This window comes from Lepidochelys kempii, chromosome 1, assembly GCF_965140265.1.
Source record: "Lepidochelys kempii isolate rLepKem1 chromosome 1, rLepKem1.hap2, whole genome shotgun sequence".
Classification (NCBI taxonomy): domain Eukaryota; kingdom Metazoa; phylum Chordata; order Testudines; family Cheloniidae; genus Lepidochelys; species Lepidochelys kempii.
The window spans coordinates 332,452,445-332,470,732 of record NC_133256.1 but is presented as its reverse complement, the minus strand read 5'-3'; the positions used below and the strand labels follow the sequence as shown (position 1 = coordinate 332,470,732).

The 18,288-nt window shown below is 41.8% G+C and overlaps 1 protein-coding gene across 1 annotated transcript in view; it reads left to right on the top strand.

The window, feature by feature from the left end:
• The window catches only part of SEMA3E (semaphorin 3E), a 212,636-nt gene extending 195,904 nt beyond the window's left edge, over positions 1-16,732 (top strand). The window contains exons 13-17 of the mRNA XM_073331893.1: positions 6-47; positions 2,993-3,159; positions 12,288-12,355; positions 14,490-14,629; positions 16,149-16,732. Coding sequence (XP_073187994.1) covers positions 6-47; positions 2,993-3,159; positions 12,288-12,355; positions 14,490-14,629; positions 16,149-16,601 — 870 coding nt within the window. The 3' untranslated portion in view covers positions 16,602-16,732. The remainder of the gene's footprint in view (positions 1-5; positions 48-2,992; positions 3,160-12,287; positions 12,356-14,489; positions 14,630-16,148) is intronic.
• Positions 16,733-18,288: the final 1,556 nt, after the last annotated feature.

Genomic DNA, 18,288 nt, shown 5'->3' with positions numbered 1-18,288 from the left:
TTCAGGTGCCAGTTCCTGTTATTTCTATGGAAATATCGTCAAAGAGGGCAAGTATTTTTCTGTGTTTAAAATAACATGACTCTGTAACTGAAATGTGGCAAAGATCTAAACTGTATATAGCTGGGCACTGTATATAAAGAGATCAGGTCGAGTAATATATGCTAATATTTTAATATAAACTCATAGTTAATCATGCTCTACTTTTTATGAAACATTTAGGTTTTTCATTGCTGAATAAATCTGCGGCATTCACATTAGCATCCATTTTAAAGCAAGTGAAAAGCAATCTAATTCAAGAGTTGCTGGCATAGTAATCGCAGAAGGAATCGCTTGAGAGACAGGGACTTTGTTGCTGATAAATTTGAAGTGATTTAGCAAGGGAGCATGGGGATTTCAGTGTAAGGAAGCCTCCTTTGTACTCCGCACCTTCATATTCAGTGGCCCCAGAGAGTGTTGGGCATGATTTAAATCACAGTTTCTGAGTGTCTGCCAGAGAGGGTATGATTCAAGTGATCTTCATGATGCTCCTAGCTCTTTCTCTCATTGGGCACAAAAGACCCAGCTGGGAATCTCCATATCAGTCCAAGCTGGCCCCAGATCTTCATTTTAACAGAGGATGGCTGAATATCAGTTCAAATGATTGGTGTCAGTCTGGTTAGGGGGAGGAATTCTAAACTGAGTCCATGGCTTTCTGGGGCAGAAAGGGCTGAGCACCACAAAGGGCTGTTGGGGGAGACCCCTCTCTCCCTGATAAACAGAAATCTGGTTGGTTTGAACAAGATCAGGACCAACCCTCCCTCTCATGGGGCTACTGAACGTGAACGTGGGCAGCACAAAGGAGGCTCTCCTGGCCCGGAAATCTGCATGCTCTGGTGGCCAATCACTTTACATTGATCAGCAACAGATTTTTCCTTAGTCCCTGTTTCCCTCAAGTTATTCCCTGCTGTGATTATTGTGCCAGCAATTCATGAGTCAGATTGATCTTCCACTTGCTTTGATAATATGAACCCCACAGATCGCAGTGAAAACCTGAGTGTTTCATAATGAAACAGAGCGTGATTAACTAATGTGAATGAGTTCACATTTAAATATCACACACTATTAGATGATCTCGCTCTTATATGCACTTATATGCATTTCACATTTTTGTCACATTGTATACACTCACGTGTGTATATGTTATAGGTGGTGCAGGTAGCAACACCTACGGTTGCCCAGTAATTCCCAGTGTAATACCCTGTTTTCAGTTGCTTATAGTTTTGCCAAACTTTACCTGCTTTGGCTGAAATTTTTCATGCCAGGGTGTTTGCCTCGGGCTGACTTTAAAGTTTCAGCAAAAATGGTTCAGCCATTTCTGAGTGTGAAATAAGAGGAAAATACATTGTTTCACCCATGGTAACAAATTGGTTTGAAATTCTTTTTTAGAAGCTCTAGTGTCTCCATGTTTTGGAGCAGGGACATAAAATTGGGCACAGAGGTCACCCTGGCATCAGGGATGTGCCTTTTGCAGATCCCATGAAAAACACCCCAAAATGGCCAAGTTATGAGCCTTTGAAAAAAATCTCAGTTCACACATGCTCAGTAGTGACTTGTTAGAGTTTGGCTGGTAATTCTCAGAAAATTCCACTGCACTGAGCATGCTTCAGCCCCATACAATGCCCCACCCCTCAGAGCAAGAGAACTTGTTCCACCAGAGCTGCAGGAGCTGAGCAGGTCTTTCCCTGCTATTGCTCCTTCCAGTGACTATGGTCCACTGTCATGCCTGGCACCGGAACTTAAAGCAGGAAGATTGTTTGTGAGTGTGTGTGTGCTCTCAATGACACTCCCGACACATACCTTTCTGGCACCCCTCAGCAAGGAGAAGGAGGAGGAAGCAGCCTGACTTGAGTGCAGAGAGGTGAGGTGCAAGGAGAAGAGCAGGAGTAAGGGTTGTGGGGAGGGGAGATAGGAGCAGATGAAGGTAGCTGTGATCTCATCAGGAGCAGAGATCTGGGGAAAGGAATGGACAAGAACAGAGGAGGGTGAGGGGATAGCAGCATACATGGGGGCAGGTGCAGGAGCAGAGGGGAGGAGGGGATAGGCACATGAGGCAAAAAGGTTAAGAGCTGGGCAGGGGATAGGAGCAGAGGAGTGGGACTGAGGCAAGAGCTTGGACCAGATGGGGGAGAGAGGCAAGAGGAGGTGGGAGAGGGCCCTGTGCTAGGGGGAAGAGAAAATATAGGAACAGAGGTGGGGGGAATGGAGTGGAGTGGGGGGATAGGAGCAGGAACTGAAGAGGGAGGAAGTGGGTAGAAACAGAGTTAGACAGGTATAGTGAGGAGAGAGAGAGAGAAGGGTTTATAACCACTAGAACACACTCCCCTACGGAGCCTAGAATTGAACCCAGGAGTCCGGACTCTCAGCGTTCCTTTGCTGTCTCTCAAACAGCTGTGAAACCCTCTGGCAAAGTTTGTCTCATCCCCATCTTGTGCTGGCCCACAGAGATAATAAGAGCGTAAATCTGCTGCCAGTTTTTCAATTGGCTCGAGTGCCAGAGCTCTGTGCTGGGACTCTATAGGTCCACATCCTGCTGATAACCCACAAAGGGGATTATTATGGTTCCACATGATGGAATTTCTGTTTTTTCAGTTTGCTTTTTTAAACACTTAGAAAATTACATCCAGAAAAACTACATTAAAAGAATGTTAAGGTCAAGCACTTTCAAAGTCAAGCACTCAAAAGTTAGGAAATACCAGAATTGAGCTTGCCTGTGCAATCTTAATTCTGCCCTTTTCTGCATATGCATTATGTGCGTCCTTTAATTATATGACCACATACAATTATATGACCTGCCTCATACAGTGCACAGGGTAGCTCTCCAAGAGGGCAGAAGGGAATTAAGCGTGCATGGGCAACTGTAAAGCTGGCATTTTCTAAAGTTCAAGTGGCAAATGATCTTGTCTTTTCCTAGTAGATGCTCTGTCCATAACAGTGTGTGCTACATTTTCTACAGCAACAACTGTATGTTGGATCTGAGTCTGCCGTAGCACAAGTGAAGTTCCATCAGTGTGATATGTATGGCACAGCCTGCACTGACTGCTGCCTAGCAAGAGATCCTTACTGTGCTTGGGATGGGATATCCTGTTCTAGATACTATCCCACAGGAATGCAGGCAAAGAGGTGAGAACTGTATTTTGCTACAAAATCCTCTTTGCATAATAATTATTTAAAGAGTTCCTATTGCAACAGAAATGGTTTCCTTTCTCCCCCTCATATAAATAACTGAACAATGATATACTTTAGCTAATGATTTATTAACCCAGCCTTAGGGAATACAGAAGGATAAATGAACATGCTGACATGCACAGATGTTAAGTGCACACACTTCTTAGGAGCTAGACACACTGAGTGTTAAACAAATGTCTGATGTTCCCAATGCTACAGCTTGAAGACACGACTTCATTCTCTACAATGTGCAATAATTTATTTGGATTGTATTTGATGGTGAACTATATAATGCAACAGCCTATAAAAAGAAAGAAAGCAAGCAAATATATTAACAGCCAAATATCATTGTAAGACATATTCAAACAGTGCCTAGATCTCTATCAATATATTGTAATGATTATTACATAAGTCGGCAAAAGGGCATATTATTTATGATACAGTCCTTTCCTTGATTTACTTTTAATTGCTACTTCTGCAAAAACATGCTCATATTTATTAGAACTACAACTTGGCCATTTTCAACAGGTTTCAGAGTAACAGCCGTGTTAGTCTGTATCCGCAAAAAGAAAAGGAGTACTTGTGGCACCTTAGAGACTAACCAATTTATTTGAGCATGAGCTTTCGTGAGCTACAGCTCACTTCATCAGATGCATGCCGTGGAAACTGCAGCAGACTTTATTTATACACAGAGAATATGAAAAAATACCTCCTCCCACCCCACTGTCCTGCTGGTAATAACTTATCTAAAGTGATCATCAGGTGGGCCATTTCCAGCACAAATCCAGGTTTTCTCACCCTCCACCCCCCACACAAATTCACTCTCCTGCTGGTGATAGCCCATCCAAAGTGACAACTCTTTACACAATGTCCATTTCCTGCACAAATCCAGGTTCTCCTGGATTTGTGCAGGAAATGGCCCAACTTTATTATCATGCACATTGTGTAAAGAGTTGTCACTTTGGATGGGCTATCACCGGCAGGAGAGTGAATTTGTGTGGGGGGGTGGAGGGTGAGAAAACCTGGATTTGTGCTGGAAATGGCCCACCTGATGATCACTTTAGATAAGCTATTACCAGCAGGACAGTGGGGTGGGAGGAGGTATTTTTTCATATTCTCTGTGTATAAATAAAGTCTGCTACAGTTTCCACGGCATGCATCCGATGAAGTGAGCTGTAGCTCACGAAAGCTCATGCTCAAATAAATTGGTTAGTCTCTAAGGCACCACAAGTACTCCTTTTCTATTTTCAACAGGGTTACTTTGAATTAATGCAAAGATGTGTTCCTTTTGTACTGAGAGGCTGCTGAAAAAACAGTGAGGATGACGCAGTCCATGATCTCTCCAAATCCACCAGTGCTCTCTTAAAAACAAAACAAAACACAGGCCTATGGTTTTTCTTCATCCACGATATCTCATGCTTGTCCTCCCATGACTCTGGAAGCTTGGTAGTCTCAAACCCATTGCTAACTGTCGCTAGGCAAAATGAATGCTTCTGTGATTTTTGAAAAAGTATGGGAAGAGAATTGGATAGCGCAGTCTTTTGGATAGAATACCTCATAGCCATAAAAGATTCAGCTAAAGAAAGAACCTATCAGAGCATTCTGTCTTTGCAAGATCCAAGTTAAGCTAAGTAGGAATTCCATGACATGTCTACACATTGTATCAGATCCTCCTTGCATAACTCATGGAAGCAGTCCCAATGGAGTAAATGGAGACCACGCACTTGCCTAAAACGAGAAGAATCTGGCTCAGATTGATACAGTCCTGGAAAGTATTGATGGAACACATACATCATCCGTTATATTCTGGGCCAGTGAGCATTGTTCCCTACTGTATAAGCAGGAATTGGATGATCATAATTATATTGCAAATTAGATACTCATCTAATCACGTAAATGCCCTGGAGATTCCTGATTAATCTATTTAACTAGGAACTTGTGTGGTGCAGATAGCCTCATGCTGTCTTGCTAATGCACCTCAACAAGATTCTGGAGGGTCTGTCTCTGGAGACGAGAGAGTAGTTCAATCTCTCCATTCACTGCTGTTAAGTGCTAGCTATGGTAATGGAGGCTTTGTGATGTCCACTATTAACTGGACTTGAGACCACAAACTTACTTCACATGTGGGAGGTCACTGAACAGATAGTAACAACTTTGCTTCACTATCCAGCTGGTTCAGGGTGGAGAGACTGGGCTGCTGGAAAAAGTAGGTCTCGGTAGAGAGTATGGAGCCCTTCACCCTGCACCACCACCACCTTTCAACGCTTCTGGGTAAGATGCGGGTCTGTGGTGGCTGCCTGCATTCTGGAATCGTGCAGAGATGTTGACCAGCTCAGCACTCAGCACCCCAGAAGATGTGTGTTTGAGTTAGGGTTAGCCATGTCTCTGTTCTCCAACTTCCCCCTGCCTTGTGGGTGGAGGGCTGCCTTAGGGAGTAACCAAAGGCACAGCAAAAAACATCAGTAAACACTCATGCCCTTACACATGTGGAATGATTGTGTTTGTTTCTGGCAGCCCCAATGACATCATGCCTCTCTCTGCCATTTTCATGCAGCCCTCCCCTTCCTTGATTTGGTCCTAATGCTAGCCTAGCAGCTTGAATTTGGCCCTGATTGAATGGAAGTGAACACCATATATTTGGGTTGGGTTTGGAATCTTAAAATCAGTCATAATTAATAGTGCAAACTCAAGCAGAAATACGTCTGGGTAGTTAATTCCACCCCTCCTTTAAAACTTAATGAGTGTAAGGCATGAAGTGTGTTTAGACAAACATGAAATAGAAAACCTGCAGGCTACTACATGTTGTTAAGTATGTTGCTAAAGAATGTTGTTACTGCTGCCAGATTGTTCTGGCTGCTCAGTACTTCTGTTCTTGGAGCTCCGGTGCTATCAGCACTAGAAGAGAGTGCAGCCTGCTAATTCAGCAGACCTCAGTGTTATAAAGAAAGAATGACCATAGGCATTGTTTGGTGACAAAGGCACTCAGCCAGGTTTATAGAGCTAAAGGTCCTGGTTTCTAATCCCACAACCATGATAACTACATGGTAACTCCAATTCAACATTGCACTAGAGTGCATTGTTGTTTTTAAGCACATGTGTAAGTCTATGCCTATAGAAAACACTTAAGCATGCGATTAACTGTAAGCATGTATTTAAGTCCTAAAATGGGATTAAACATATGTTTAAAGTTAAATTGATGTTTAAGTGATTTGTAGAATAAGGACCTAAATGCTAACCCCAAAGTCAACATGGTATTAAAAACTAAAATGAGTGAACATGAGTGGCTGGTAAAGAAGGATATTGCTATAATAGTAATCACAGAAACTTGATGGAATGATGACACTCAAGGGTACAAAATAAATAGTAATGACAGAATAGATCATGCTGATGGGGGAGTGGCACTATATGTGAAAGAAAACATGGAGTCAAATTTGTACCAATCTTACATGAATCAAACTGTACAATGTAATCTCTATGGATATAAATTCCATGACCAGGATGGTGATGGTGATTGTGAAATGCTCAGGGAGATTAGACAGGCTATAAAAATAAAAAATCTCAGTAATAATGGGGGATTTCAACTATCCCCATATTGACTGGGTACATGTCACTTCAGGACAGGATGTACAAATAAAATTTCTAGACACCATTAATGTCTGCTTCTTAGAGCAGCTAGTCCTGGAACCCACGAGGGGAAAGGCGATTCTTGATTTAGTCCTAAACAGAGCAAAGGATCTGGTCCAAGAGGTGATTATAGCTGACCTGCTCAGTCATAGTGACCATAATATACTTAAATTTAACATCCTTGTGGTGGTGGGTGAAAAGGACACCAAAGAAACCCACCACAGTAATATTTAACTTCAGAAAGGGGAAACAACAAAAAAATGAGGAAGCTAATTAAATGGAAATTAAAAGGAACAGTCACAAGAGTGAAATGCCTGCAAGCTGCATGGACATTTTTTAAAAACACGATAATAGGGGCTCAAATTAAATGTATACCCAAGGCATCCTTTAAAAATTGGAAGTAAAATCCAACTGAGGAAAATAGAAAAGAGCATAAACTCTGGGATGTCAAGTATAAGAGTATAATTAGGCCGGCCCAAAGGATGTGAGGGAGATTCCCACACCTGAACCATTCTTTTTAGGTGACAAATCTAAGGAACTGTCCCAGATTGAGATGTCTGTAAAGGAGGTTTTGGAACAAATTGAAAAATTAAACAGTAATAAGTCATGAGGACTAGATGGTATTCACCCAAGAGTTCTGAAGGAATTCAAATATGAAATTGAAGAACTACTAACTATGGTATGTAATTATGACGGTGTGTACCAAGCCTTTTGAGGCCCCCTGCTGGAGGCCTCATGGTCGTACCACACCGCCTGGGTGTTCCAGGCTAGACTAGAAAGGCTTAAGGGAAGCAGCCAATCGGCATGCAGCAGGCTTATATAAAAGGAGTTTCAAGGCCTGAGCAAGTCAGGTCCTGGCTGGGACCAGAGGGGCAAGGAACAGTATTTGTTATTGGTCACAGGCAATCAAGAAGAGAATCAGAAGAAGGGCTCTGGTGGGACTTGCATGAAGTGAGAAGGAAGAGGATTTGAGAACTTCAGTCATGAGGTCAGGGTGAAGAGAAGGGGGCTATGTGGGAAAAGGCCCAGGGAATAACAGAATGAAAGTGAAGGAAGCAGTATGGGGCTGCTGTATATGAGGTCCCTGGGCTGGGACCCAGAGTAGTGGGCAGGTCCAGGTCCCCCCACCAGCCAATGCTGGAGTGGCTTAAGCCCCAAAAATGGGATATGACTAGTATAAAAGTCCAATAAAAGGGATTTAAAGGTACCCAGAGACATGACTGAAGACCCTGGTGAGGATAGACTTACAGTTCTGGTGGGACTCTTTACTAATCCCGAAGAAGGGGATAAGTTTCCTATAGAAGCGAGAGCAGAGGTCTGAACTTAAAGGAGCCCAAAAGGGGCAGAAGAGAGAAGGCATCCTCAGGAAGGAGAGGCTGAGTCCATCTTGAGCCAGGGAATTGAATGACTTTACTTCATATTCATTTTGGACTTGAATGCCCAAGAAGCAGTTTATCCATTTTACAACAATGTGACTTGGCCAGAGGACTGAGCTACTGAAGACCCACCTAATGAGGCCAATAACATACAGGAGTTCCAGGATGAGAAAAGGATGCAGCACCACACCCAGCTGACAGAAGGCACTGCCGAGAGGAGAGTGCCCTGTCTCAGTCACCTATTACTTAAAACAGCTTCTGTACCAGATGGCTGGAGAATAGCTACCAAATGCCAATTTTTAAAAAAGGCTCCAGAGGTGATCCTGGCAATTACAGACCAGTAAGCCTAATTTCAATACCAGGCAAATTGGTTGAAACTATAGTAAAGAACATAATTATCAAACACATAGAAGAACATGATTTGTTGGGAAAGGGTCAACACAACTTTTGTAAAGGGAAATCATGCCTCACCAATCTATTAGAATTCTTTGAAGAGGTCAACAAGCATGTGGACAAGTGTTATCCCATGGATAGTGTACTTGGACTTTCAGACAGCTTTTGACAAGGTCCATCACCAAAGGCTCTTAAGCAAACTAAGCAGTCATGGGATAAAAGGGGAGATCTTCTCATGGATCAATAATTGGTAAAAAGACAGCAAACAAAGAGTAGGAATGAATGCTCAGTTTTCACAATGGAAAGCTAAATAGTGATGTCCTGAGGGATTTATACTGGGACCACTGTTGTTCAACATATTCATAAATGATCTGGAAAAAGAGGTAAGCAGTGAGGTGGCAAAGTTTGCAGATGATGCAAAATTACTCAAGATAGTTAAGTCCAAAGTAGACTGCAAAGAGTTACATAGGGATACCACAAAACTAGGGGACTGGGCCACAAAATTCATTGTTGATAAATTCAGATTAATGCACATTGGAAACATAATCCCAGTTATACATACAAAATGATGGGTTCTAAAGTAGCTGTTACCACTCAAGAAAGAGACTTTGGAGTCATCATGGATAGTTTTCTGAAAACATCTGCTCAGTGTGCAATGGCCGTCAAAAAAGCTAACAGAATGTTTGGAACCACGAGGAAATGGATAGATAATAAGACAGAAAATATCAAAATGCCACTGTATAAATCCATGGTACACCTACACCTTCAATCCTGTGTGCAGTTCTGGTTGCCCCATCTCAAAAAAGATATATTATAATTGGAAAAGGTGCAGAGAAGGGTAATTAAAATTATTACTGCTGTGGAACAGCTTCCACATGAGGAAATACAGGGACTATTCAGCTTGGAAAGGAGGCATCTAAGGAGGGATATGCCAGAAGTCTACAAAATCATGAATGGTGTGGAGAAAGTGAATAGTGAAATGTTATTTACTCTTCCACATAACACAAGAACCAGGGTCACCCAATGAAATGAATAGGCCTCAGGTTAAAACAAACAAAAGGAAGTACTTCTTCACACAACGCATAGTCAACCTGTGGAACTCATTGACAGGGATATTGTGAAGGCCAAAACTGTAATTCAAAAAAGAATTAGGTAAGTTCATGGAGGATAGATCCATCAATGGCTATTAGCCAAGATGGTCAGGGATGCAACCCCATGCTTCGAGTGTCCCTAAGCCTCTGACTGTCAAATGCTGTGACTGGATGACAGGATGGATCACTTGATGATTGCCCTGTTCTGTTCATTTCCTTTGAAGCATCTCACATTTGTCACCATCAGAAGACAAGATACTGGGGTAGATGGATGATTGGTCTGACCCAGTGTGGCCATTCTTATGTTCTTATGTTGTAACAATTGGTCTGATGAACTAAAACAAGTGTTTTATTTCATCAGTTTCAAATTATTCTTCTTTTAACATGTTCATATTTTTTCTGAACCATTGTCCTAGCCTTGCAGTCAGGCTTCTCTTACCACAGCTGTCACTCACAATAGCAAAATGTCACCAAACAGATGGATTTGCCTCTTGAATGGGGCAGTGAATAGAGGAAAGTGCTGCAGGGTCATGACTTTCATTAGCCATTAGCCCATGCACTGATTATCATGAGCCAGAGCACAATTCATGTCTTCTGATATCCTATTCACCCAAAAAGAGGCCTCAGAAAAGACTGATGGAGCTCATAACAGAGTTTACAGTCAAGGCCAATGTCTGAAACACTTTATGTATTCACACCTAGGACTAGAGAATCCAAGTCCTTAAAAATGCCCCCCGCTGCCCGGAGTCCTAAATATGCCTTGCTAGAGGATACTTTATTCACCCTTCTCAGACTCTTAATTGTGGGTATCGAGAGGCGCAGCTGCCATCTTAATGTCCAAGTAAGAACCACCATGGCAAGATAAAAAAGGTCACATGATTATGACAAAATTCCAGATTTCATTTAATAAAAACAACGTAAGGTTCTAGTCCTCATGACTGTGAAGAAAAACTTGAAAATATAAACCCAGCATAATTAGCGGTGAGATGTCTTCCAGGAGTCCGCAGAGAGCCTGGAACAATAGTTGATCTGCCCCATATAATTCTGAGACCTACCAAGAGCAGGTTCCTCCATGTGTGATGATAGGATCAGAACTCCTACCTAGATTCCATCATCATAAAGCAACTTCCCTAACACCTCCCCATCCCCAGCTTAAAAATTCAACACGTATGGTATTCCATTGGCCAGCTCCTCAGCTGGTGTATAGCAGTCGAGCTCTAATGAAGTCAGTGCAGCTGTGCTGATTGACACCCACTGAGGGTTTGGTCCCCTGTGTCCTGGTGGCAGGAAGAACTGTGTTAATTACTGATATTATTTAAATAAGAAAAAAGTCATTAGGTTTGGCTTATTTCTGCTATACATTGTATAGAGTAGGTACACACATGAATACGAAAATAATTGTGCTCTAGGAGGTTCGCCATGTTGTCTGTTCCTTTTAATCAGCTGTTCAGCCTTGCATATGCAAGACTGATAGTTCTGTATAATTTATGCAACCATAGGAAAATTATCCTGAGTTCCAACTATAAATTTTAGGACTCAAAATTCTGCATCTGACAAGGTGGTAAACTCAGCTTCCTGATACTTTCTTTCTTAGCAACTAGCTTTAATCTTATTTATCGTTATGGTCAGAGAACAAAATGTTTAAAATAATAACATCCTTCTTGTTGGTATCCATCGGAGAGTTAGGCATTTGCATTTATTTTCCATAGTTTTGTAAATACCTTGTTTTCAAAAACTGAGAGAGTATTGTCTAGTGGTTGGAGCCAGGATTCCTGGGTTCTTGTCTCAGCTCTGCCAGTGACTCAATAGATAGCCTAGGGCAAGTCACCTCCTGTGCCTCAATTTCCCCTTTGGTAAAATGGGAATTATAATACCAATTATGTAGAAGCATTGGGAGGCTAAAGTGATGTTTGTAGAGTATTTTAAGTTCCTCAAGTGAAAGGAGTTATAAGAGAGCTAATAAAAATACCCCTCCACACAGACTGTAAACTGTGAAAGACTCAAAACAACTTTTCTGCTAAATATTGTCGTGTGTGCGTGTGTGTGCGGCCAGTAAATTCAACCACTTAGGAATTCCCCTGCCTATGGGAATACCCAGTTACTGTTGAGTTGCTATAACAGCTTCTATCACAGGGTCTCTAGGGCTCTGGGATACAGGGCATAGTTAAAGGAAGAGAATGTTTACAAGATACAGCAGCTTTCATGCTGCTCCAGATTTTGCCAGGGACCAGAATGGCGAACACAAAGAAAGCTTACAGCTGCCCCGGTCTCCTTTCCCCTAAACTAGCGCCGTATTGGTCCAAAGTATCTGGTTTCAGTATCTATGGATTGAGTCAAATGTACATGTCTGAGACTTTCTTTTAGACACATCAGATTTCTACAGAAAGTCTCCTCCTGCAGGCATCTGAGCACCTTCAGTTTAAGTGGAGGAAAACAATACTGGTGTATGAACTTAACTCCACACAGTGATAGTGCTGGCCAATATTTCAGCAGGAAGATCTAGTTCCCTGAATTTCTAATGATTCCAACTTTTGTGTAAAAGGTCAACAGTCCACAAGTTAAGCATATTTCTTAAAACAATTCCATTTTTTTCCCCCAGACGTTTCCGCAGACAAGACGTTCGACATGGAAATGCAGCTCAGCAGTGCTTTGGCCAGCAGTTCATTGGTAATCCGCACACAGTGCAGCAGAATGCTAGTGAATGCCTAGAGCAAACAGTATGGCTTTTACACAGGAGAAACATCAAGGGCTGAGTCTGACCTCAGTTACACAGTTTTTATACTGATGTAACTCTCATGATTTCAGTGGAATTACTCCTGATTTACACCCTTGACATTAGAAGCACACTGTAAGGACCAAGATCCCAAAGCAGGAAAGCTTTCCTATTCAAGATGGTGCTTAACCATGTACTGTGCTTAAGTCCCATTGGATTCAATGAGACTTAAGAGCATGCTAAAGTGCTGTCCTAAATAGGGATGGACTTGCATGCATGCTTAAATGCTCTTCTGAACCGCAGCTCAAATCATGCAACATGCTCAGTGCTCTCACATCCCATTAATTTCAACTACTGCTACTGTGGGCAGTGTAAAAACGTAGATAGGTAGCAGCTGCCAGGGTGTGCTGAGATTCTCGCCAGATTAGGCCCAATAAATCTAAAGAAAAAAAATCAAAGATCAGGGGTTTCTCTGTGACAGATGTTTCTCCAGAGAATTTTTTGCTGAAATGTATTTTTCCGCAGGATGGATTAGAATTTGAAAGGGAAATATTTCAAAGATGAAATATTTGTTAAGTTTGCCCTTGGACATTTCATACCATCCATTTTCAGCAGGATAGCTTAATGCATTTCTGCTGGAAAAAAATAAAGGACATCTATGGCCCACTGTGACGCTTAACTGCAAAACTGCATGCAATGAAGATTGTAGATTTGATTGAGAACTACACTAGGAACCTCACAATAGAGCACAGCAAATGTAAATAAAGAGAGAGAGAGAAATCATAATGGTTATTAATTCCCAGGCTTCTGGACCAGAAACTGATCATGAGTTGGTATCAGGAAAATAATTGCCCTATACTCCACTCCTCTCATAGTGCTATAAGAAAATGAACTAGAAAGACTGCTGCCCTGTTCCACTATAGCACCTCCTTTGTCTGTTCCACCATGGATTTTGTTATACATAGGAGCCTGCAACTGACTCTTGGTTAGTCACATTCAAATGAAATTTTTAGTAACATTTGGATGGCAAAGCTATACACTTGTACTTTCTGTGCATGTGTTGTAGAGATCTGCTGTAGAGCTGACCTGGGAATGGTTTTTCCATCCCATGAATATTTTTGCGAGTTCAAAATGTTTTCTTATCTTGAAGTAAAGAAAAAAATTGACATCTCAAAAATACTTGCAGTCTGAAAAATTATGTTTTTCTTTTGTATTTTGGATCAATTGAAACAGTTTGTTTTGATAATTTTGGAATGTTTTGTTTTGATTTTGATCTCTCACCCCACACCCCCAAACTTTCTTACAGTCTAATTAGCCTGTATTTTGAAACACAACATTGCTTTGAACCAGAATTTTTTGTTTTGAAAATGTTGAAATGAAACATTTTGACAATTGGGATCTTTTTCCTTGACAGAAAATTAATCAAACCTGACATGGTTTCGTGGACAGTTTGGTTTCGATGAATCAACATTTTTAGTTAAAAAGAAAAAAAAGCCTATCATCAAAAAATTCCCAACCAGCTCTAAGCTGTACAAATTCTGGGCACGCCATACAAAACAGTTTAGATGTTCATAGGTTTTGAGCGTTTGATCATGTAACATACTAAGAAATCTGATCCCAATCCTGCAAAATAATTTATCCCATGCTTGCTGTCAAGCATGTAAGTAGTCTTATTGGTGTCATTGACTTAAAATTAAACACGTGCATATGTACTTTGCTGGATGGATGCCAGAGTGCTTAGCACTTTGCAGGGTCAAGCCCTACAGACACAAGCACAATCACAACCACCTGACATGCAGTACTTTGGTAGGCTACTTCACCTTAGGGCTGGATCCTGTGAGATCCTGAGGTGAGCCAGGCCTTCCATTCCTCCTCGAGAGAGTGGGAGCAGAGGGTGCTCCACAGTTCCCAGGATAAGGCCAAAATTTCAAAATCACTACCTGGAGGGCTATGGGTCAAATTCCATTCTAAAGGTGAACATCAAAAGAGTCCTTAAAAAGCCCAAAGGAAACGTGCTTAACGAAAAGGGTAGCATTTATTTTAGTTACACAACTGGCAAATAAATAAGAATCTTACTTTCCTTCACAGGAGAAGCCCTGGAGAAGACTGAAGAACAGATAGTATATGGAATAGAGTACAACAGCACTCTTCTGGAGTGTACCCCCAGAACTTTACAAGCGAAAGTGATCTGGTTTGTGCAGCGAGCCCACGAAGCCAGGAAGGAGGAGGTAATTTCCCATATAATTCTAGTTATACCATGTTTATAAAAAGGGTCGGTCATATTAGGGATCTTACAGGTAAATGAGCCGTCAGTGAAACAGCTGGTACCAGTTGGTGGAATTTACAAAGATTCATAGATTTTTAAGGGCAATTGGGAACACTATGATTATCTAGTCTGACTTCCTGCATAAACAGGCCATGGCATTTTACTCAGTGATTCCTGCATCAATACCAGTTTGTTGAATGAGAGAATAGGTTTTAGAAGTGCATCCACCAGTGGCTCGCAAGTCTTTCATTTGGGGAGACTTATATGCACATGCCAGAAGCTCCCTAGAAGTGGAGGGACCACCAGTCCCCAGACAGTCGCCCCACCCCCCGAGGCCCCATCTCCTCCCTTGAGCCCCCCCACTCCTCTTCACCTCCTCCCCTAAGGCCCCCCCACCCACGTCTCCTCTTTGCCTCTTCTGCTGAGGCCCACCCACCTGCCCGCTCGCTCACTCCTCTCCGCTTCTTCCCCCAAGGTCCCCCACCCACCCACAGCTTGCTCCTCTCCCCCCAAGGTCCTCCCCCGCCCACTGGCCACTCGCTCCTCTCCATGCCAGAGAGGAGCGAGCAGGGGGTGGGGTAGGCTTCAGGGAAGAGGCTGAGTGGGAGCGGGGCCCTGGGGCAGAGAATAGTTGGGGTAACAGTGACTCCCCCCCCCGCACGCTTCTGGGGACCTTTGCCTCCAGCACTCCGAAGGTGGTGGGCCAGCGTGCCTCCAAAGGGAGGTGACCCATGCCACATCCACAGCATTTGCCCTCCTGCATGGCCAGCCTTTTTTGGAGAGTCTTAGCCTCCCTCAGCTTCTTATACGCACCACCCATGAGTCCGTTTCAATCTTCTTTTAAAATTTCAGAGTAATGGAGAATCTACCACATCCCTTTGCAAATGATTCCAATGACGACTGTCTATCACTGTTATCAATTTGCACCTTATTTCCAGTTTGAATTGTCTAGCTTCAACTTCCAACTATTAGTTCTTATTATTCTTTTGTATACTAGTTTAAAACTTTATTCCACCATCAGATATCGGCCTTACAGGTTGTGATCAGTGCTATCGATCTTAGTTACTTATACGGTCCCTGTTAAAATTTTCAGTGTATTGATCCTCACGAGACCTCTGTAGTGTAGGGAAGTGCCATTTTTCCCAGAGGGAAACGAGGCACAGAGAGACGAAGTGACTTGCCAGTTCTCACATAAAAGGCCTATAGCGGGCCAGTAAATTGAACCCAGGTTCCTAATGTCCTATGCCAGCACTGTCACCACATAACCTCCTCCCTCCTGCAATAAACGTAACCCTGTATGTGCTTGGAAAAGGCATGTTACAGCATCTTAGATTTATGTCCTGTAAATACTCACTGCTGAATTTGTAGCCAAGTCCCTACAGTACATTTTAAAATGATTGCACTGCTGTTTCTAATGCAGTACTAATCTTGTACTTACTGTGACTGCATTGATAATACAGTGTCATTGGCTCATTTCTCAGGTGAAGACAGATGACAGAATTGTCAAAATGGACCTTGGCCTCTTATTCTTAAGGCTGCACAGGCTGGATGCCGGGACCTATTTTTGTCAGACTGTGGAACACAGCATTGTTCATACAGTCAGAAAAATCACGCTGGAGGTAGTGGAGGAAGAGCGTATAGATGAAATGTTCAATAAAGACTATGAGGAGGACATACCTCACAAAATGCCATGCCCAGTGCAGAGCAGCATTCCTCAGGGATCGAAGCCGTGGTACAAGGAATTTCTGCAGCTAATAGGGTACAGCAACTTCCAGAGGGTCGAGGAGTATTGCGAAAAGGTGTGGTGCACGGATAAGAGGAGGAAAAAGCTGAAAATGTCCCCGTCCAAGTGGAAGTACGCCAACCCACAAGAGAAGAAGGCACGCATTAGGCCGGAGCATTACCGCCACCCCAGGAATGTAGTTGGCTCTTGATGGACAAAATGGATCCATTATTTTTGGGAGAATTTTTATTTGGACCTAAGGAATAGGGAGAAATCAGTCTTGGGTTTGGTAACTGACACAGGTTTTTTATATATATATATATATATATATATATATATATATATATATACATATATATAAAATAATGGGACTGAAAACAGAAAAGTGTTCTGTTAAGTTATAGCTTATACTCATGATGACTGTCTAGAGGTAATTTAAAAAAAATCTACTTAATTAGCTGTTTCTAAATAGGTCATTGCATTCAGAGTTTTCCATTTAAGGAGAACATGACAATCATTGTGCTTTAGTCAATTTCCCATGTGGAGCATGCTTCTGCTGTATATTCTTGCATATTAAGGAAATTTTAAAGTAAACTCATATAGTTAAGCATTGACAAGCAGAAGAAAAATTTGATGTATAATTTCCTTTGGTTTCACAAATGTCCTATTGCTTCTAAAAGCAGCACATTGCAAGATCTTAGCTTTCACTTGTGGCCTGTTTGCTTGTATTCGTAAGAGCCACAAGTTTTGTTAGTGTGGTGTACTCTTATTTCTAAAGATGTTGAAGAGGAATCTTATTTACTTCCCATCATTGCTTGTCTTTACCAGTAATTTATGAAGCACAGTGTACTACTATCACAACTAAATAGTACTGCCTTGTAACTTGATGTAAGTCAAATGCATGCGGAGAACAAAAACAGAATGAAGTTCTTCAGTGTAACTTTCTGTAAGACCTTGGAGTAATAGGTTAGTGAGAGTGTAAATCATGGTTATAGTAATGGACTGTTGGCTCAGTAGATATAAGATTTATAAGAATGCCCTCTTGTGGCAAAAGAGAATATTTCCTTACATTGCTGTTACGTTTTCTCCAGAAATTTATATACTTGAGTGTTATCCACAGTCTCCTGATTTGCAGCCTAGCTGTTAGTGCCACAGCCTTTCTACTGCATGTGCTGAAATCTCAACTATTTCAAACACAGGGTTAGAAATTACTTGTACTGGGGAATAGAGTTTAAAGAAATAAGCAACATATTAAGGTATTCAATGTAATATGTTTTTGGTGCAGCAAATACTGGTGAAAGAGGCAGATCGTGAAAACAACTTTATTTGTATAGTCACATGGTCGGATTTACCTGATATGGAATCTCTTCTTAGCACAGCTATTTTGCTGAACTTGTGAATTCTAGGGATGTGGGATCAAAAGAATAAGAAATCACTTACCACCTAGAATTTTCAGAGTATCACTGAAAAAAAATACAAAGCTTTCATTTTATTTTTGATTTTCATATTTTTCTTAAAAGTGTAGCACATTTTAGCACGAAGAGTCACAGGAGAACTCGGATGTGAACATGTGAATTAGAACTAAAAAAGATTGGAAATAAAAAGCGCTACTGTTGTGATATAAAAATATGAATCACAAATAGCACAGTTGGAAAACTCTAGCTGAGTGTGAGTTCTGCAGGATCCTTTCCCGTCGGCTGAGATGGGTTCTAGTGTGTGAATGATTACATCCCAATTGTGTGGCACCACTAGATAAATCAAGTGCTTCAGTCAGTACATGACCCCAACCGTAATGAATAGCCCCAAGTCTGTAAAATTGGGCTGTCTCATAATTTTGAGGTAACCAAACATATATTTCAGGGCTGTTCCACTTAACAGGTTCATATACAACTCTCATT